The sequence below is a fragment of the Saccostrea echinata genome, unplaced genomic scaffold (genome assembly GCF_033153115.1).
Source record: "Saccostrea echinata isolate AGI-Se365-2 ecotype Australia unplaced genomic scaffold, CSIRO_AGI_Sech_v1 ptg000054l, whole genome shotgun sequence".
Classification (NCBI taxonomy): Eukaryota; Metazoa; Mollusca; class Bivalvia; order Ostreida; family Ostreidae; genus Saccostrea; species Saccostrea echinata.
Window position 1 is genome coordinate 33,019,627 of NW_026889803.1, and position 22,473 is coordinate 33,042,099.

General features: G+C 32.7%; 2 protein-coding genes across 3 annotated transcripts; one reads left to right on the plus strand and one right to left on the minus strand.

The window, feature by feature from the left end:
* Window positions 1–1,387: 1,387 nt before the first annotated feature.
* LOC133205525 (uncharacterized) lies at window positions 1,388–9,681 on the minus strand. Its single transcript, XM_061341355.1, has 6 exons — window positions 9,584–9,681; window positions 8,768–8,890; window positions 8,505–8,657; window positions 8,317–8,379; window positions 4,771–5,515; window positions 1,388–2,209 (listed from the first exon to the last, which is right to left on the minus strand). The coding sequence occupies exons 2-6, from the start codon at window positions 8,876–8,878 to the stop codon at window positions 2,193–2,195; spliced, it is 1,089 nt and encodes a 362-aa protein (XP_061197339.1). The 5' UTR covers window positions 8,879–8,890; window positions 9,584–9,681; the 3' UTR covers window positions 1,388–2,192.
* Window positions 9,682–9,949: 268 nt separating this feature from the next.
* Window positions 9,950–19,686, plus strand: LOC133205567 (intraflagellar transport protein 22 homolog). 2 transcript variants are annotated; one of them, XM_061341405.1, is made up of 6 exons: window positions 9,950–10,032; window positions 15,086–15,168; window positions 17,359–17,436; window positions 17,892–17,990; window positions 18,089–18,189; window positions 19,058–19,686. In XM_061341405.1, the coding sequence occupies exons 1-6, from the start codon at window positions 9,994–9,996 to the stop codon at window positions 19,210–19,212; spliced, it is 555 nt and encodes a 184-aa protein (XP_061197389.1). In that variant the 5' UTR covers window positions 9,950–9,993; the 3' UTR covers window positions 19,213–19,686. The 2 variants fall into 2 exon arrangements, with proteins under 2 accessions (XP_061197389.1, XP_061197390.1); XM_061341406.1 differs by lacking the exon at window positions 9,950–10,032 and adding an exon at window positions 14,444–14,487.
* The last annotated feature ends 2,787 nt before the right edge of the window (window positions 19,687–22,473 follow it).

Consider the following 22,473-nt stretch of genomic DNA (forward strand, 5'->3'; position numbering starts at 1 on the left):
CAGCAGAGTTCAGTGTGGTGCAATTCTACTTGTATTTAAACAAGCACAATTATTTTACTTGTCAATTCTGTATTAGAAATATTCCCCACCATCCACCCTCCAAAGACAGCTTTTATATACAATTTGTCCTTGTGATTGAATGTTTATTTGGAAATTTGCATAATGTAAGTTTTGTTTCAAAGTTCGATAACTCAAATTATGTCCCTTTGAACAACGTAGACAAAACAATCATTGATTTCTGCTTTATATTATGTAAATGTTCAATGCTAACGAGTAACAGGCTTGTATACTATACACTAGACAAAATTGCTAACGCATCACCAAAAAAATTAATATTTTTCTTTTCAAAACTTGTTTATGATGTTTTTGATATACAATTACGTTACTTTAATAAAAAAAAAAAACGAGGCATTCAAATGTCTTAACTGATCAATAGCAACAATGTTTACTGAAGTGTAACCATTTCATAGAAAAAATTAAAATCATGTCCATACTTTTTTGGTGGAATAAATTTCTACTTTTTTCTTTTTGGTTGTGTTCTTTATGTTTGTACTAATTAAAAACTAAGAAAAAAGTTACACCCTATGCGGCGTTTCACTCTAGAAGAGCGTGCTAAGGCAGTCAGTATGGTGTCTGCAGAGGGTTCCTTTGGAGAAATTTGTGAAAAATTAAAACAATTGAAAGATTATGCATTTCTCTGATGAAAAATTGTTGAAAATGAATTTACAATCATAAAAATGTTTACAATCGATACCAACGGCATTAAGTAAGCAGCACACAATAACTTTAAGATTGTTCCACAAATTTTTGGCAACCGGAAGTTGGGTGGATTTGGTAAGGACACCAAGACACTGAATGACTACTAAGTGATATGGTAGTCAGTCAGGGTATATAATTTGATTTTTAAGTGGGAGACTGCTCCCGTCGCAACCTCACGGTTTTTTCTAATCGAAAAAAAATAACAAATAGATTTTTTTTTTAAATTTCATTTTCATTGTCAATCCAATATTTTAATAGAGATTTTGAAAAAAAAATTCCATAAATATACATTTTTCGATCATTTCAGATCTATGCCAAAAATATATAAATTAAATATTTTTCCTTTGTACTGAATGACAGGAAAATACAAAATTACCCAAAAATCTGAGTCAAAATGAAAAATGGAGGCATTGATATACACATGTATGGAAACACTTAGGAGTGCTTTTTGCTATGAAGTTTAAATTTACATTCTCATGATAAAAGTTCCAATAAAGTTGTATCATATGAAGCTAAATTTAGCAAATTTACTCCCAAATGGACGGATTTAGTGAATATTTAACAAAGAAAAACTATACAAAAATATTGAAACTTACAATACTAAACAAAAAAATTCACAAGGGAAAAAAAATATCTTCTTACACATTACAAATTGTAACCTCATAGTATAATGTATAAAATCTGATATTCTGGCTACAGCACTTTAAACCCAAATCAAAATATCACAAAAACTAACCATATTAAAACAATAAAGTAAACCTGACGAATCAGATTATAAAGCTACAGTGTATTTAGCTCATACATTTTTTTTTGAAAACAACTTTATCAGTGCGTAGAGAATTTCATAGAATGGATGAAATCTGCAGATAGAACCTAAAAATGACACCCATTTGCTTGTGTCCATCTTTAAAATGTCAAAGTCTCATTAATCTCTTGGTCAGAAAATAAATCTCCTTGGAATTATATTTTGCATCATAATCTGATTTTGGATATACTGAATGAATCTGCATGGAACAGTCTCTTGCTTTATTAAAACATACGTCAAAAAAAAGAAAAAAGTCTTATTGGCACATATACATGAGCATTATACATGAAGTCTCATAATGCTAAATAAATGCTTTCAATCCTAATATCAAATTTTACCATTGACTTTAAAATCTAAAATCTATCTAAAGCTGCTAAAACTATCACTTTCATTATCCTCGTCATCGCCTTCATTGCCATCATTGTTGCTTTCATCAGCATTTTTATGAGATACTTTAACATTTCTTTGATTCTGTATTTTACTGTGAATCTTATGACTACTTATCTCAGTATCTGAGTCACTAGTAATACGCCGATGCTTATCTCCATGACGATGACCTCTGTGACCCTTGGTATAAGATTCTAAGCTTTCCAAAGATACCTCAATACCTTCATCAACACTTTCTACTTTATGTTTCCTTGCTCTCTGAAAATTCAAAATACAATTTATTTAATGATTTCTTCTTGTCCATAGACATAAATTGATAACATGTTTCTAATAGATTTTCTTTGTTAAAAATAAAATGTCTTTGAAAGAATTTTCAAACCAGTAATTATTGATAAAATGGAAACACAAGTTACTTTACAGTTTACATTCAACTTTACTTCTAATGTTTTCTTTAAAATATCATGTTTAATTCATAAAGTAAGGCTGCATAATCAAATAAGTGAAATAACCTGAAAAATAATATATTGTATGCACACTAATTTTTGTCACACAGTTTATGAACTATAAATAACAATGGCAGCCTATCCCCAAATCAAACAATCCCTAGGATAGCGGTAGTTGGTAAAAAATTCTTAATCTCACTCAAAGGCAATATTTCACACCAGTAAAAATTTGTATTTTGATGTCTTGTAGATCTAAAATTTCAAGATCTCTCATTTTCCTACTCACATCAAGAATTTTACTGGTATTTGAGGGAACGCATAAAATTGCCATTACTACCTTAGTTCCATAAAATGAAATACATGCAAGAATACAGAAAATAAATCAAGCAAGTTTTACAAAAAGGAAGCAAATCTCATTAATATTTATTCAGAAAACAAAAAATCTGAGAAGTTACGATCATTCAGATAATTTTTGACATACTCTACAAAGTGCTCGCAAAAAGTCAACACAGCTGCACAATTTTGGACAAGCCTGTAATACACAAATAGACTATGGAGTCAGAGAACAGTACTGCTGAAGACAGCCAATCAAAAATTACATTTCTCCGGCAAAGTGACAACAAATTGCTCTAGTAAAAGAATGGGAGATATTTTGCAGATGCTCAACAACACATATGAAACAATGTAGCAATGATGGAATGGAACTTCATATTGAATTAAGATTTGTTTTTCATTGAAGACTTGTATTCAACAATTATGAAAAGAAGGAGAGCAGTTTATGCTGCAACATACCTTTCTGTCACATAGAGTTTCCCAAAATTTCTTACAACTGTAATGGACACAGCCGTCACCATGAATGTAGTCCTACAAATAATTTGCTTTAAAATTTCTTTAAAATCTGTGCTTTCATTTGGCAGGTAAATTTTCTTCTTTTTTGTTTTACAAAATCAATTATATAGGACAATTTCATTTTATCATTTCAACATACCTCATAGCAGGAAAAGTTCATAAGAAAGTCCTCAGAATTGAAAAAGCCAAAAACTCTCTGTATGAGGAAATGCAATTTTAAATTCTACTTTAATTTCAAACATTTATAATGGGAACTTTAAGTTCATAAAATATTTAAATACTTAGACTTGACTTTAAGCATATTTTATCTGAGGAAATCAGATTTGGTAAATTAAGACTGACCCAGATTTTGTAATATGTTACATTGTAATATCTTTTGTACCTCATGACAGGAGTACACACCGTCCTCTGATCCACACCGAATCTCACAAAACTTGCAATAGTACAGCTACCAAAAGGATGAGGAGAATATATAAGTTGTAAACTTAATTTGAAATTTAAAAAAAAATCTTAATCTCAAAACATGGGAGATAAAGTATATAAGATACATCTTTGTCAAATATCTCAAATGTCGATCTTCTAATCTTTTGAAAAAAGCATAACTTAATGATTGTGCTTTCTTACAGTATTGGTTATGAGCAGGTTTCTCCCAACACTCTATCAAATATGTGATGAAAGTTTGATTTCCACAGTGAGATGAGAGAAATGCTTATTCACTGCTCAACAACCTTCTTTAATCCCAACAGAAATAGCTGAGAAAAACAAATAGTTCTTGTCTTCTTCAAAATAAAATACAGGAAACAATTGCTAAAATTACCATGACAATTGGATGGCTGACTTTTCACAAAGAATTTAAAAGTAGTAGACAAAGAATTCTCCCACACATTATTGAAAAACCACCACTCTATATATTCATACAGAAGAATCAACAGCTAGATATATGATAATACATGTACCCACTGTCCAGTACAAGAAGGAACCTTATTTGTACATGTATATTGAGCCATGGATTGAGTAAAAGTCCTAGGTATCAATCATAAATTGAATCTAATTTTCTAAAGTTAAACTAGATCCAAACATTTCAGGAGACAACACTTCAAAGTCATGCTGAATGCCCACATTTTTCCTATAAAGTATAACTCAGTGGACAGGTGGACAGGAGAAAAGAAAGTATGAAAACTAAGACTTAATCATGCAGGATTGCAAATTCCCACAACCATGCTTCTCAAGGAAAAGGAATAGTGAATACAAATTTTGATGAAAACTTTCTCCCATAGCTACAGGTAAGAGCAAAGAATGCATGCACATTGCTTGAAAGGTTCTAAGGAAAAAGGGAGGAAAGTAATTTTAATCCCTCTCAATGCTTACAAGGTACCCAAGATTAATGGAATAAAATAACACTCTAGGTAAGAAATTATCAAACATTTGTTGCTATGAAGACAGATCTATATATGTACCTGACATATTCATGCAGGATACATGGACATTCCTCATGCAAAGTCCAAACCAGAATAAGATTGCATTTACCAATATTTGGTTTCAGTTTTTCTGTATCACTGGATTTGATTGGATTGTTTCTCTGAGTCACCTTCTTTGGGGTTTTTTGATTGGATTGAATGGTGCTTGATTCAACAGAAGATGACTGAATTGGTGGTAACTGAACACCAGGTCTAGGGTTTTCTCCCAATACAAGCTTTTTTGGCATTTTCGTTGACTCATTAATTTGGTTTACTTTTTTCTTTCTTAGTTTCTTCTTGGGTCTGGTTTCTTTTTCTGGATTTTCTTCAAGATGCTGTGTTTTGTCATCTGTTACAGTAAGGGGCTTTTTCTGGTTGATTTTTCTCCCTTTTGCCTCAACATTACTGAACTTTTCTCCACTTTCTAAATCTTTTGGTTCCAGTGAAACCTTGATTTTTTCTCTCTTGTTTTGCAATTGCTTTGATTCAGAATTCTTGATCCCCCGACTTTGTAAACTCCCTCCACATTCCATAAAAGAATCATCAAATGCCCTGTTAACTTGTACCTGAGTTCTCACAACATGAGATGAAGATGGAATAAAAAGTTTTTCTTGACCTACATTGGGGGCTGGGGTAAGTGATGCATTTCTGTGGGTATTAAGCTGAGGAGTATTAGGTAGTGGTTTGGTAAGCTGTTGGGTAAAGGAACCCATACTTGGTTGACGTATCTTTATTTCAATACAACAACAGCTGACAGCCTCACACTGTGGACAGGAGAAATCACAGTGGCATGAATTGCATGAACCTATGGAACTCTGGAAAAAATTACAGTGGATAGGTATTACATGTAGAACTAGGGTATTTCCTAATTTCTAACTGCACTTCTGAAAGTTCACTATTGGATAATACATGGTTTAATATCATAGTCTGCTGCAAAATTCTCTGGAACTGAATATCATTCATCTGTTACATTTTATTAATGTGTATCTGAAAATTAACTGTGATAAACATTTTTGTATGTCTTTTTCACACTGATTTACAGAAACAATATATTGCATGGAAAGATCTACAGCAGTTCTACTGTTAAGAGTATTCTTTTTGATTTTTTAAGACATCTGATAAATATTTAACAGACTTTGTTTTTTTTTTAAAAAAACAACAAGCAAATTTAAAAAATTGTGATCCCCGCTTTTAATATCTTATCTGTTGGGATGCAATTATCAATGCCGAATGGCATTTTGTAATTATCTTGTTTGTCTGTTCACCACATAAAATAGATATAATTTTGTATTTAATAAAAGTTATGGCAAAGATTAAAGTTTCTCAAAACTGCATCAAACTTCAAAGTCATGAGGTCAATTATCATAATATAATTCAAAAGCTCTTGTCACAATTAAGTAATGCACATTTGGAAAAAATATGAAAGCCCTGTCTCTTTTGGGGCAAAAGTCATGGCCAAAGTTAAATTTTTTTATAATTCAAACTTCTAGGTCAAGGTCATGAAGTGAAAATTGATATCTCTTTCTGAAAGGTGTTGTCATAGATAATATGTAAAATATGAAAGCCCGGTCTTCTCTCAATCAAAAGTTATTATGTCAAATTTTTTTGAAAAAGACTTTAGGTTTAACTTTATGGATACAGTCAGGAGGTCAAAAACCAGAGTAAATTCAGAAAGGTATTGAAACAGGTAATGCACATGTCAAACATAAAAGATAATCCTCTCTCATTCCAAAGTTATCACCAATGTTAATTTTTTTTTTTTGAAAATTAGGTAAACTTCAAGGTCATGGGGTAAAAAATCATACCATGTGCGAAAACGTCTTGTCACAGATTATGCACACGTCAAATATGAAAGCCCTATCTTCTCTCATTCAAAAGTTATTACCAATGTTAAAATATTTAAAAAGTAGGTCAAGCTTTCAAGGTCATGGGGTCATAAATGGTAGCAGGTTCAGAAACGTCTTGCCACAAGTAATGTACATGTCTAATATGAAAACCCTATCTTCTCTCATTCAAAAGTTATAATCAACATTGAAATTTTTAAAAATTACATCAAATTTGAAGGTCAACGTCATGGGTCAAAAACTGTAGTATATTTTGAAAAGTTTTGTCACAGTTAATGTACATGTGAAATACGAAAACTCTATCTCTTCTTGTTTAAAAGTTATGACAAATTTTAAAATAATGTTAATATTTCTGAATAGTTGGTCAAACTTTACGGTCAAGGGTCAAAAATCATAGTATATTTTTGGAAAGGTCTTGTCACAACTTATATACATGTGAAATATGAATACCCTACCTTTTCTCATTCAAAAGTTATAACCAAGGGACTGTCAGTTGATTGAGATTTAATGTCCCTTTGTTTTCATGAAAGCAGGGGGACAAAAACAGAGAAATGAAAAGGAATGTATGTAGATATCATTTTGACTGGTACAGAGTTTTGCTATTTTCATATCATTAACCTTCTTGGGACCTAGCTAGCCATGCTATTAAAATAAGATTAGTATCTCCACAACAAATAATTATGATTACAACATTCATGCAGCTACTTGTCTAATCTAGCAAAGTGAGCTAAAAGACATTATATAGTGCATAATTTGGCAAGAAAGTACAGCATAGAGTTATATTTGGTTGATTTATCCTCTTTTCATGTTTTTACATCAAACTGAATATGGAAAGAAAATAATTCCCATTCCACTTCATTTTTTGCTTTTAACCCTTACATTTTCCCCAAGATATTAGATATATAAAATTAAATTTAAGGTTTGTTCTGCAAATATCTTGCCCCCCATTTTATGTCTTCTTTTTTTTAAGCTCTCATCCTTATAAAAGAAAATGAAAACTTTGCTAAGAATGAAAATTATTTTGTCATTTTAAAGATATACCAACTTGTATGTTTACATGATTATGAATGAATTTTCATATGTTATAAATTTTGCATGGAAAAATATTTTTAAAAATTCAGATTCCTGGACTTTTATTTTAATTACTGACCCTTTAAACAAGTTATGTGAAGAAGTTGACTAGTTTAGAGGATACATATCAAGTGTTTAGGTGAGTAGGAGTGAAAAAAAATCATAAAAGCAGATACAAGTGAAAGGTTAGTTCTACACACCATACTTACTTTTACACATAAACAACTAGGAGGTCAAAGGTCACGTTGGATTGTTTTGTGATTGGAGGGTACCACACTGATTGCACCACTGGTACAGCAAAAAACAAATTGTTTCATTTTTGTTTAGTTTTTTTCCCCCCACAAATGAGCAACAGACAACCAGTTTGCATAAAAACAACAAATATCTTAAGACTGCATGTGCATCATTTTCAAAAGTTCAGCTAAGTATATCCTAAACATGCTTAAACCTAATAACTGAGCTCACTGCAATGAATTGGTTAGTTTCACTTTTTTAATAAGTTCAGAATTCATCAGCATGCACCTTGATATGTAATTTTTTTTGGCATACAATATGAACCCCTTTATTCCATTTTCTTATCTCTTCAAACTCTCATGCAAAGTATATAACTACACTCTCTTGTTCGTTAAAATTATAATAATTAGAATCATCATTTATCATTGCTCATGTATTTACAGTCAAAATATTTACTTGATACTTACATTTGTAAAGCAATTATTTTCTCCTAAACAGCACTGACAGAGCAAAATATCCAGGCAAGTAAGCTTTGGGAAAAAAAAGGATTCAAGTAATCTCATACAACACGAAAATGTATTGAATAATTTAAATTGTCATGTTAAAGCAGTAAACTATTTCTCTTAAAAATTACTCTCCAATTGCATTCGCTTACCTTTTTATTTGGACAACAATTATTAAGACAGCTATTCACAGAAGGAGCACTACATCCACACGACTCTGAACAGCTGATACAACAATCAGAACACTGCGGGGCACCCTCTTTTCCACACATTCCACACTCCACATCTTGGCACTTTCCTTGTCTCTTTAAATGAATAATAATAATAAAAAAAAAAACATTGCCATGTCAGTATTATTACTTCTGTGAGAAAATAAGCAATCATTGTTCTTCCACTTATCAAATTTAATACTCACCACACACATGTATCGGATGAACACAATGATAAAGATTAAGGCTGTGTACCCAAAAACTGCAAGGCAGATAACTCCTGCCAATGGCAGCTCAGAAGAGGAGGAGTTGCCCATACTTTAGACTACCTATAAATATATGAATGAAAGTGAAATGATACTGTCAATATGATAGATACAACAACAGTAGCTCTTTTTAATGCTAAATGAGTAAAAAGGTGAGGTTATAGCAATGCATACTGTCTTAAATAATTGAGGAATAGCAAAACATAGCTATAGAGCTAGCTGGTGTAATGCTTTGTCTTTCAAAAACAGACAAAACCTGATTGTATTCAATGAAAGAAAAGCTTTATTATGTCTAATTTTAGTACAATGGTGCATAAGCTCAAACAAATAAGTTTATAGTAACAACCTTTTTATACCTAAAGATTGCCTATCTAGACTACACACAGGAAAATTACCCAAAATCACGGAAGCTCAAAACTAGGGACCTATATACTATAGTATATAGGTCCCTGTTAAAACAAGCATACAAAAAATAAAGCGGGAATAATATCATCACATATTGCATGTATCAACACATAAAACGTCATTGAGGAGACTTTCTTTCTTTCGAATAAGTTTTAAGTGCAAGCAAAGAGCAAGTATGACAAAATGAAACTTTTTAATTCATGTCTGGTATTAGAGATTTACATACAACATTAGTATGTCGTATATTATAGCTCTAATGGTATCTCCATGTATTTTTCTGCACTGCTAAATGCCATCATATGAATGACCAATATATATAACTCCATTGAATTGAGTGAAAATAATAATTACATTCTCATATAGCATGATGCGCTATAAAATTTCTGAAATCATGACAGTTCTCGCCAACAATCATCAAAAAATGTCAAACGACAGCAAGACAGATCCTGTACACTCCAATCACGTGATATCAACACTACCAACATTTGGATTGTTGATGTCGTAAATGCAAATCCAAGTTAAGGTAGCGTTTTAATCATGACATGTTCAAAATTACAACAATGAGTAAAGTCGCACTAGGTAGTTCATGTGTGATAAAATAAATATCTCATTATTTAGACTTGTGAATTATTTCGATCACTTAATTTTTCTAAATTTCGCATTTTAATTGGAATTTCAAGCTTTTGTGTAACACAGATGATCACTAGACGGCGCTGTTAAAGCTTCCTTAGCATTCCTTCATCCTCAGGAGTGAGATCAACATGTTTAAAGTGAAAATTCTCGTTGTAGGACCTTGTATGGTAATTATGTATAGCCATATCAAAGAAAAATTACATCGCTCTATTTTTTCTTTTATCAACATGACTGGCAAGATTTTTTTTTTACTCTTAATAGATTTAGATATTTTTGTACTATATATGAAACATAACACTTAACAACAATTAAGTTGTAATTAGAGTCGGAATTTACAAGAAACATTTTATGATATTTTATATACATATACAATGTGATATGACATGTATAATTATACAAAGATTGCTGAAATCATGTACATCACCAGGTCCAGCACAATCTCTTGATTAAGCTACCGGTTTTCGATAGTGTAAAACTTTAGTCACAAATTTAATCTGTGCATATATGTTTTTCTCACCTTAACTATTTATGTGTCATTAGTCAACAATACATAAATATATCTGACCTTAATTTGTTTTTGAAATCATAAGAATTCCAGTACTGTTACAACTTTCTTTGGATCCGCCATAATCCGAGTTGTTTTGAATGACGTCACCTATTTTCGATAGCAAGTATGGCGCACAGTAATTGGCATAAAAACATAAAATTAAATTAATATGTTGTGGTTTTTTTGTTTTGTTTTGTTCGTTTGTTTGTTTGTTTATTTATTTTTTTAACGATCTTAACAAAAATAAATAATAATTAACCAAAACATTTAATAGAATTTCTTCAATTTTTTTTTTTTTTTTGAAATTTTATGAAATTGAAAATTCAAGTCAGGAATCATTGACTGAAATAAAAATGTCAAACACAATGAGGGCATTTGATTTGTGTGTCTCTTCTGATTACTTTTTCCTTCACACAGTAGGACAGGTGCACCCAGTGTCCACATTGGCATTGTCCCCACCTAACAAACTCAATGTAAGGCTTAAACTTCAATTGTTCAGGCTCCAGTCTATCACAGACGCAACACTTTTCCTCATCAGCTAATGACTCCTCATCTGACAAATCAACTGATGGACGTGAAGTATTTGAAACCTTGGACGGACCTGCTGTATCTTTAGAAGGACCTGCAATTTGGTTTTCCACTAGCTTTGCATTCCCTTTTCCTTTTCCCTTCCCTTTTCCTTTTGTTGAGTGTTCCGACTTTTCATTGTATGCCTGAATTTTATCAAATACATTCTTTTCTGTTATGGCTTTCCCTGCAATTATGGAATTGAGATTTCTTCTTGGTTTTTTTTGCCTTCTCTACAGCTAAGAGGACCTCTCCACCACGCTTGTTGAAAAAGCTTTCAGCAGTAGAATTAACTTTTTCATCAGAGATAACAGTAGCTGTTGTTGAAGTTTTGGTGATGTCTACCTTGCCTTTGTATACAAGAGATGGTAAAGTCCTGCTTTCACTAATTGTTGATGAATTCAGAGGATAAATACCAGTTTTCCTGAAGGCTGATCTTAAATTCTGAGGACTAAGGGCAGTGTCGTAAACTTTGCATACAAGCCTGCACACGTCATACCTTGTCACTGAACGACCGACACTCTGTCGCATAAATTTATGAGCTTCTTGCTGATAAAGAGTCTCGAATGGACCAAAACAGCCAACGTCCATCGGCTGTAAAAGACGACTCGTGTGAGGAGGCAAGACAAAAAGAATGATGTTGTTTTCACGGGCCCACTGGATTAATGAAAGAGATGTATGGCTTCTGTGACCATCATACAAAAGCAAAATCGGCTGACCGGGGTTCCCAGAGGCATATCTGGTAAAATGATTCTTGACATAGTTATTGAAAATTTCAGTATTTGAATAGCCTGTGTCACTCATGGTCCCATCACAGCCAGTGGTGGCACCATCTAATAATTCAGGTAACAAACGTTTACCTGGAAACACCAGAAATGGAGGAATACTGCACCCCACAGCGTTTCCACATCCAATAACAGTAATTGTTTGGGACCTCTCAGATGTTACAACTTGTGCTGCCATCCCTTTTGCTGCAACAATGTTTGGAGGCTTTGACCCACCTGTGTTTATTCCCTTTTCATCAACATTAAATATAAGTTGAGGCTTATCCCCCAGTCCATACCTGTCAATGATGATTTTTAGCTCTTCAAAGTACTTGCTAATACATTCCGGAGATGCGGCTTTTGCTCGTAGTTCTGATAACCCTGATGGTTTTACTGCATGAAGCTCAGGCCACCTCCTCATGAAGTTATAATACCACTTCATTGTTAAGTCCTTCCCCTTTTCCCTAATACAGAGATCTACAGCATAGTCAGAGGCAAGGTTCAGCACCTCTGCACGGGTATATCCATGTCCTATCTCAGACATTGTCTTCACATGCTCCACTATGTAAGATTCCTGTTCCTGAGTAAACAGTGGTGGAGGTCCTGATGATGCTACATCAATACTTATCCGTCCATCCACCCTGTCTCTTAAAGTTGTCAGGGGAACTTGAAACCGTTTGGCAGCACCATGAACACTCATCCCCCCTTTTACTGCTTGGAAAGCATTATCCAAAGCCTCTGGACTATAGTTCTTGTAATTTCCCCTTTGAATGGAAAATATCTACAAGGAAACAAACAATAAAGCAACAGAAACAAAATCTTGAAACATAGAAAAATCTCGAAATTTAAAATAAAATACATGTAACGGGCTTCCATACTTTTTTTTTAAAGCGGAAGTTTGCTCAAAGTGAGGCTTATCTATTTTTAGACCATAACGCAGAGCTTTTAAACAGACGACAACTTAGGGTGATCAGATGTTGTTTTCAGGCTTAGATGATAAGGTATTTAGGGTGGATTTTTTTGCATTATGTAAAAAGGGCGTGATTTGAATAGATAAAGAGAGAAATAATATCTTACCTCTCTAAATGGCATAATTTTCGATCTTTTTGGGTTTTTTAAACACTCTACGTCTGATGCTAATTTTAGGAGAAGCGTTCCGAAAAATACGTCAGGATTTCCGAATGATTGTTATAAAAAGTAGCCTATCCAAATTAGGATACTATCGAAAATAGGTAACGGCACGATAGCTTGATTTAGCTATATAGCTTTATTAAGCTATTCAGAATAGCTTGATTTAGCTATTTTATCACACTTTTTTCTCAAATGTGTTATTTTCCAAGTATGCACAAAAAGTCGCACCTTGGTGCAGTGATGATATTCAACCTTGAACTCTTATGAAAATAATGCATGTAAAAACCACTCATCAAATTGCGTCTCCTTAAGAGACTTTGTACTCAAAGTTCTGAAAGTTTTGGGGCTATATAAAGCAATTGATACAGTTACTTCTTCAATGAAATTATAAAGGAGGCCAATTATGGTCAACAAGATAATTGACTGGTAATAATTCAGTACAATATGAGAAGCAGTCATACTTATCCACGCCTCAACTCACACAAGGTAGTGTACAGTTACCCGAACAATGGAAATTCATCTTTTGCTTAAGGTAGTCTGATCCTCAGGTTCTTAAAATCAGCTTTTAAGTAATTGAAAATGCGCACAAAAATGTCTCTGATTTCACATAGTAACATGAATTTACCCATGGAATTTCTTCAAAGTTTATCATTATAGTTAATCATTTTATATAGGGAAAATTATCAAATCTCAAGTATTTTTTGAGGAAATGCGAATAAAAACACCAGCTATGCATTTTCTAATTGAAAATTGATCAACAAATATAATTAAGGATAGAAAAATATAGGTATCCAGGCATTTGAAAAAAATTGCATCTTTTTTATGCTTGTACAGTATTTTAGTTCTTTTTACTTCAATTGTCATATATAATACATAGTGTAAAAAAGCTTGTGCTATCATTGCTAGACATCACATATCACATCTTATTTCATATCATGCTAGTAAGCAGTGGTATCTAATGCTAGACTAAAGGAAATTCAATTTCTCTAAAAATTTTTCTCTTTTATGGGGTTCAAATGTAAACTTTTTACAAGACCGTTCATGACTTCAAAGAACCTTGAATCATATTAAGATGCATAAAATGAAAATTGTTGCATGAAAAGGTCTCAATTTCAAGCTTCATTTTGAGACTTTTTAAATGAAATGATAAATTTAAGAGTTATCCTTCCTGGCTGAGGATCGGATATCCTTAAAAGTATTCAAATGCTGCAATGTTAGAACTATCTTTGATTTGGGTTGTTGATTTGATAACCCATATTACATATATGAATAGTCAAATACTTGCGACTTTTTGTCTATTTTGTACAAATAACATTTTTGCGAAAACCTGCATATAAATAGCTTTATCAAGCTATTTTGAATAGCTTAATAAAGCTATATAGCTATTTCAAGCTATATAGCTTAATCAAGAGATTGTGCCGGACCTGATCACAGTACAGTCATGTGTATATTATGACTACAATTCATGCAACGTTACAGTTACAACCACTTCAATTCATTTAGCCAGACTCCAATCACCGTTTCTACTTATTAATATAAAGGAATGAGGTAGTCAGGGCAAAATATTGGTCATAGCTTTCAACCATGTACCATTTACTCCTCTATTTTATCTGGTAATAATTTAATTCTGGTTGTAACACACTTTTTGATTGGCTGAAAAATTAGTTTATACTGCATAACCTGGGTTGCCTATGTCACAATAACTTGCATCAAAAATATATCAATCCACTTGACGTTACATTTAAATTTTGTACAATTTAATGTCAAATTTGAGGTGAAATTGTCTTTTTTTCCTACACTTAATGATAGAAAAATAAATTATAAGGAATGAATTTAATTGCTACCTAAGTTATATGGTATAACCTGGGTTGGAACAGTTTACACATTTTTATAAACAGCGAAGTGGTTTGTAAACCCAGATTATATTGTATATCTTGGGTAGATATTAAATTCATTCCTTAAATATTTGTGTGGAATGAGACTCAGGGTATGGCAGTTAGTGTATCAACATACATCCCTATCAAAATTAAAATTTTAAGTCATCACACATTTCTATCAAGACTCAACATGGTCAATGCACATCTCTGTCAACAATCAACACACATCTAATAAAAAAAATTATTGCCTTAGTAGGCATATACCTTTGACAGTTTCTGCTTCATGTAATAGATACAAACGCATTAAAACAATTTTTTGACATATATTTTGTAGGCAGGAAAGACTGCATTGTCCAATTTCCTAGCAGATGCTACAGAAGGAAGCAGTGGGGAGTACCATCCTACACAAGGAGTAAGGTAAATTAAAACTCATTAACATTATCTTTATTACCAGTGGAGTATGAAGCTTTCAAAGACTTTTAAGTGTGTACATTTTTCTTCTTCTTCCATTCTACATCTTTAATATATGATATTTTTTAAAATATTTGATCCTGTTGGAACAAACCTAAATGTTAATATTATTATGACCTATCAAAATTTTTTTGTTTTAAAAAAAAAACTACATGTATTTTGAATTGGGAAGGATATTATATCAATAATCAGTTAATTTATAACAACAATTAAACATTTAACAAAATTTGTAATAAGAACATTAAATGGTACTAATGTTGATTTTGATACATCAGTCTATGCGAAAGACATCGGACTGTCGGACCTGACTGCTGTGCAGTGCCTCTGGTCCGATGCATCATTTTTTACACCGGACCAGAATGTCCGATGTCTCAGCGTCCAGTTTTGAGCTTTACTATTTTGACATGGAGTCATTCAAATGTTTGTTAAAAGTAAAAAAAAATAGCACAAATCCAAATACGTAAATGAATTGATTAAAACTGCATGGACCATCTACAGTAATAAGATTTCCTATATTGACCAAACTTGCATGGATGGTACATCTAAGGATGCACACTACTGGACTTGCTTCGGATGCTGGATTTGATCTTTATTTTCCGGATGAGTGACCAGGTTAAGGTTTTTGGAGCAAATCTCATTTCCAAGTAACTATAAGCCCTATATTGACCAAGCTTGCATGGATGATACATCTAAGGATGCACACTACTGGACTTGCTTCGGATGCTGAATCTGACCTATATTTTCCGGATGAGTAACCAGGTTAAAGTTTTTGGAGCAGATGTCATTTCCAAGTATCTATAAACCCTATATTGACCAAACTTGCATGGATGATACATCTAAGGATGCACACTGCTGGACTTGCTTTGGATGCTGGATCTGACCTAAATTTTTTTGATGAGTGACCAGGTTAAAGTTTTTGGAGCAGATCTCATTTCCAAGTAACTATAAGGCCTATCTGAACCGAACTTGCATGGATGATGCATCAAGGGATGAACAATCTCAAACTTGCTTCAGATGCTGGATTTGACTTAAATTTTCTGGATGAGTGACTAGTTTTAAGTTTTCAGATAAGTCTATTCCCAAGTAACTGCAAGCCCTATCAGACCAAAATTGCATAAATGTTGCATCTAGGGATGCACACTCCTAGATTTAAAGACAACATTCATTGAGGTGAGCTCTGTTATCTCTGATTACCTTTGTTTTTTTAAATGCCACCAGTTTTTCCTTAAAGTGGGGATTTTAATTGGGTCCATTTGTCCATGCACTTATCAATCCTTCATTCTGTTCATCTAAAAACGCTTCAGTTTCAGGATGATATCTCTTTACTGAAGCTTTAATGAAGACCCCTATTGATTTTGAGGTCAAAATGTGAAATGCCAAGGAAATCCATATTGCATAATTGGTTTCTAGATGATAACTTTAGTTCCCTTTGACCTTTTGCAATGAAACTGAGGTGATGACTCTATCTTACTTAAGAAAGACTCCAATTGATTTTGAAGTCAAAAGATAAAAGTCAAGGTCACAAATTCATAAGTTGGGGACATGAACTCCCTGAATTAGTTGTTTACTAGAAGTATAATAATTATTCAGTGATATTAGTACAATTTAAAAGTTAAGGTTTTATGAATTTTAGTGACTGGTATGTGGATTCACCAACAAAGTTTACATGTTATGATGAAATACCTTTATTAAATTAATTTTCTGATGATAAATCTACATGTAGTTGTTTTTGTTGATCAAAGAAATAATCAATTGCTAGCTGACTGATTACTCATAGAGTGTCATCACCTTAACTTTGACACATTCTCTGCAAAATAAGTTGAACTTTGGTGTCTCCAACACTGGTATCTCGAATACCATGGATATGTCAAAGTGAATTGGAAGTCCCAACCACTTATTCTTTAAGTATTTAACCATTCATATCTTGAATACTAAGGTATCTCAAATTTTTTTCTCGGTCCCATGGAGTTTGAGATAACAAGGTTTGGCTGTACATGTATACACTTCCTGCATTAATATTGGCTTAAAGCTTTTGTCTATAATTTATGAAAATTTGAAAAAAAAAAGTTACACCTTTACATACTGATAGAAGGCTTTAGAAGCATATGATACTAGAATAATAATTATACATTGTAGAATTCTTGAATTTGAATCACAGACCAACAGCAGACAAGGAGTGGATGTGGAAATGTGGGATGTGAGTGGGGACCCAAAGTAAGTGAGGAAAACAGATCATCTTACTTAAAGGTCAAAATTAAATAAAATTGTCTAGAGATATCCATATTTCAGTAATAAATAACAAATGATTTATATTTTACAAATTTCTACTTTAAAATAATTTATATTAATACAGTGAAACTTGTCTAATCTGGATGTTGTATAATCCAGAATCTTGCCCAATACGACGTAAACTTTAAGTCCTTTTCAGTAAATTCATTTGTTTAAAATGTTGTCTAATCCGGAATGTTGTCTAATCCGGAATGTTGTCAAATCCGGCCAATTTCTTCAGAACAAGTGGTGTCCAGATTAGATAAGTTTTACTGTACTTTTAACTGTTTTCCATTTGGATCTATTGGTGTTGTTGTTTAAGAAAATCTATGTTTGGAATCTTAAATTTTTATGGATGAAATTTTTAACATTATATGTTAAATTATCTTCTTTTTATGTAGATTTGAGTCTTGTTGGTCAGCTATTGCCAAAGATACCAATGGAGTAATATTTGTATATAACCCTGACCAGCCCAATCATGATAAAGACTTAGAAAACTGGTACATTTTCAAGCCAAATACCAATTGCAAAATGTGATCTATTTGTGCAAGACAAATATTAGAAGCCAATTGAGAATGAAAATATTTTTGAATTTCAGGTATAACTATTTTGTTGAAAACCAAAATATTAAAGAAAGTGCCTGCATAATATTTGCACATCACAAACCAGGGGCAAATGAAAGGGAGAGATCTGTACTTTGTAAGTATAGCCATCATTACCGGGGTATTTCTAGTTCAGCTTATCTGTGTAGTTGCAACGATCCAGGATTGCTGTAGTTTCAAACATTCAACTGTCAAGACAGAGTCAAATCCCACCAAAATGTTTGTTACAAAGGGAACATAAAATGCCCTTGTTGGAATTATTTTATGTATCAATGATATTTCATTGGCAGATTCCAGACTTATATATTAACATTAATATTTTGCCTTGAATCGGTTAAGAATGAATGTGCAGCTTTAATTTTAGTTTAAGTACAAAGATTGAGGCACAGCAGAAGAGACACGGTGTCTCACCTGAGACTCAAAACAGAAAAAAGAAATTAAAATTTGTTTTCAAGAAAAATTACTGCAATTTTGAATTCATGCAGTATCCAAAATTCCTCCTATAAAGGAGTTTCATGTTTGAAGAATCGAAGTCCCTAGCTTCAGGGTAGGGGACAACATGTGCCTCAACATCTACACAAATAAATGTGCAAAAAGCCTATCTTAAATCAACAAGCTAAATTTTTTCAGGGAAATAAAATTATAAATTTTATTTTAATTGTTGGGTTGGGAAGTTAAATGTCCAAATCTAAACTACTCTATGTGCCTTTCCCCTATATTTTATTTTAAGTAATATCACCTGGAGATAATGATGAAACACATTGACCTTGACCTTTGAATTCAGAAAAAAATAGAAAATTTGAAATGATAGTATTTATGTGTGTATACACTATTTCCAGTAAAAACAGTTTAAAGTTTTTATCAACATACACTGAGGTGTAGTTTTATCAATTTTGCATACTGACTTAGTATCATCATTGAAGAAAGGATAGGGTTTTCTAAAATCTCTCTTTTTTTCATGGTAGCTGACACATTTAAGAAGATTCATGTGATACAAACAAACATTGACGATGATGGAGATACACTGAGAAATGAATTCATGAACTATTTAACTCAGTTACTGGCAGCCATGACAGACAAGCGGGAGCAGGAGGAATTGAGCATCATGAATAATCGATGACAACATGAGAAGATTACAGAGACCTTTTAGACAATTGATATTTTCTGTTCATGTCCATACTATTTAATTTAGAGAATATTAAAAAAAAATAATTAAAGTTCAGGTTTTACTACTGATAATTGTTGTGATCACCTTTTTATGAAAGGCTAGGTGTGTTAAATCTGGTTGTATATACTTATAATTAAACTGTTACTGGTATATATTTGCATCAATTTTAAAAAAAAATGTATATCACTGGATAAATTATGAAAGGAAAATATGAAGAATTATTAGATGTTACTTGTATCTGGGGTATTAGGCATATTTTCTGTGGAATTATGCATACCAGTATTTCTTTATTAAGATCATTTTCACCAAATTTTGTACTACCATGTTTAAGTACATTTGTAGGTAGAATGGTGACATGATATGCAAAAGTAGATTATTAAGGAAGTGTTATTTTACTGGAAATTAAAAAAATGATACACATGATCATTCGCTTCTTTTTAAAAATAAGATTGACACTTTATACAGTATATATTTAAGGAATCTATTTTTTGTGCATATGAGCTGATAACGTATGTGGGAGCACATGATAATTAAGTGGTGAAGCCTCATATACAAGACTTATCCTGTGCTTCCAAGTGTGGGTTAAGTTAGGAATACCTGTGCACAGAAAATGAATTAAATTCTTGAAAAAAAATTTTCCTGTACACTAAGCAGACCAACTGTGCATGATTAATGAGTCTTCTACCATATAGGAAATGTCATACATGTAAATGGTTCAGGCCCCATGATGGGGCTAAGCTAAGAAGTTGAGTATTTCAATAAGGAACCCTCTATACACTCATTTTTAGCTCACCGCTAAGAAGTTGGGGGAGCTTATGTAATACCCTCAGCGTCGGCGTCCCAGGTTAAAGTTTTGGAGTAGATTTCTTTTCAAGTACTTCTATGCACTATATTAATCAGAGATGCATAGAGGATGCTTCTAGTATGTTTCATTGTACCAGTCAAGGTTTCAGATGCTGCAACTTCAGCTGAAGAATGACCAGGTTTATGTGTTTGGAGCAGCTTAAAGTTCTTGGAGCAGGTTAAAGTTTTTTGAGCAGGTCTCATTTCCAAGTAACGATAAGCCCTATATTGACTAAACTTGCATGGATGATACATCTAAAGATGCACACCACTGGACTTGCTTCGGATGCTGGATCTGACCTACATTTTTCGGATGAGTGACCAGGTTAAAGTTTTTGGAGCAGGTCTCATTTCCAAGTAACCATAAGGCTTAGCCCTATGTTGACCAAACTTGCATGGATGATACATCTAAAGTTGCACATTACTGGATTTGCTTAGGATGCTGGATCTGACTACATTTACCGGATGTGTGGCCAGATTAAAATTTTTGGAGCAGGTCTATTTTCAAGTAACTAGAAGCCTTATGTTGACCAATCTTGCATTGATGATACATCTAAGGATGTACACTACTGAACAATTCGGTTGTTGGATCTGACCTACATCTTTTGGATGAGTGACCAGGTTAAAGTTTTTGGAGCAGGTCTCATTTCCAAGTAACTTTAAGCCCTATGTTGACCAAATTTGCACGGATGATACATCTAAAGATGCACACTACCAGGCTTGCTTTGGATGCTGTACCTCACCTACATTTTCCACATGAGTGACCAGGTTAAAGTAAACTATAAGGGCTATCTGAACCAAACTTACATGGATGATGCATCATGGGATGAACACTCTCAAACTTGCTTCAGATGCTGGATATGACTTACATTTTCTGGATGAGTGACTAGTTTAAAGTTTTTAGGTTAGTCCATTCCCAAGTAACTGCAAGCCCAATCGAACCAAAATTACTTAAATGTTACATCTAGGGATGCACACTACTAGATTATTAGTTTGGGACTTTGCTTTACTTATAGACAACATTCGTTAAGGTGAGCTCTGTAATCTCTGATTACCTATGATTTTTTATTTTAAAAAAAATGATATATAGGTGTAAACAGAGTTTATCAATTTCATTTTCAAGAAAGGGTACGAACCGTATACACCCAGAAAAAAATCAAAGACAAAGTATTCACTGTTGCTTACTTAAATGGGAAAAATACATGCAAATTAAATGTTCAGTTGATTTATCTTAATAAAATTTTAAGAATGATGGAGTAAAACTGTATAGATATCAATTAATATTATTTTACATCAAAGAGCAGATCACTCTTAACTCCATAGAAATGCCATGGAATTAGAACTGTATTGTGCAGTGTATTGAGAATTCTTAAGTTGGCAAGTTAAAATGAGTTGTAAAATAATGGGAGTTTCAGACACACTGGTGCTTGTTTCATGCATTATGATAGTTTACTACTGTTGTATAATAGTAAACTAGCATTCAGTATGAAACAAGTGCCTGTGGTTTAATATCATTATTTGTAAAAACTTTATTTTTAATCACACAAAATTCTTCCAAACAACTTTTAAATCTGAAGCCATGGTTTAAAGTTAACAACCACAAAAGTGGGGTTTAGAGTCATAAAATGTGACTAAATGTTGTTAATTCTATTAAAGATCCAAGAACAGTGTTACTAGCTTTAGATTGTAACTGTGTACATTGCTGTTAGTAATTTTATAGCCACAAACTATAGATTATTGCTTTGTACTTATCTAACTGTAAAATTAAAAAAAAACAAACTTAGAAATACTATAAAAATAGGGATATGACATTTATTACAAGGGGAAGATAACAGGGAAATGCAAAAGTAGTGTTTGCTAAAATATCTTCTCAGGAACCACTGGGCAGATTATCACCAAACTTATGCATAAGGATGAGGATATGTTGTAGATTATAAATTGTTCAAGATATCACCCTGGAGCAAAGGGCATGGTCTGAAGGTCACTTCAAAGTTGACATAAAATTGTGTTTTGTTAAAACTTTGATATTTTGCCCATTATAAGGACTAGGATCATCCAATCTTGTCAGTTGATGCATCTTAGGACTTCATGTCATGTTGACTCACCATGACCTACTTTTTGAATTTTGCAGGTATTCATTTTCAATTTGATTTTGATGCATATCTTGGACACTTGAAAGCCTATGATCATCAAAACTTGACATTTTATGCATCCTGGGGCCCTGAAGTGTGTCAACCAAAAAGAAGAACCTTGTATGTTGATGCATTTTGGGGCCTTGAAACATATTTATTAAAAAGTAGGTCACAGTGATCTACTTTTTGAATTTTGCAATATTCAATTTCAAATTGTTTTAGAGGCATAATTTGGACT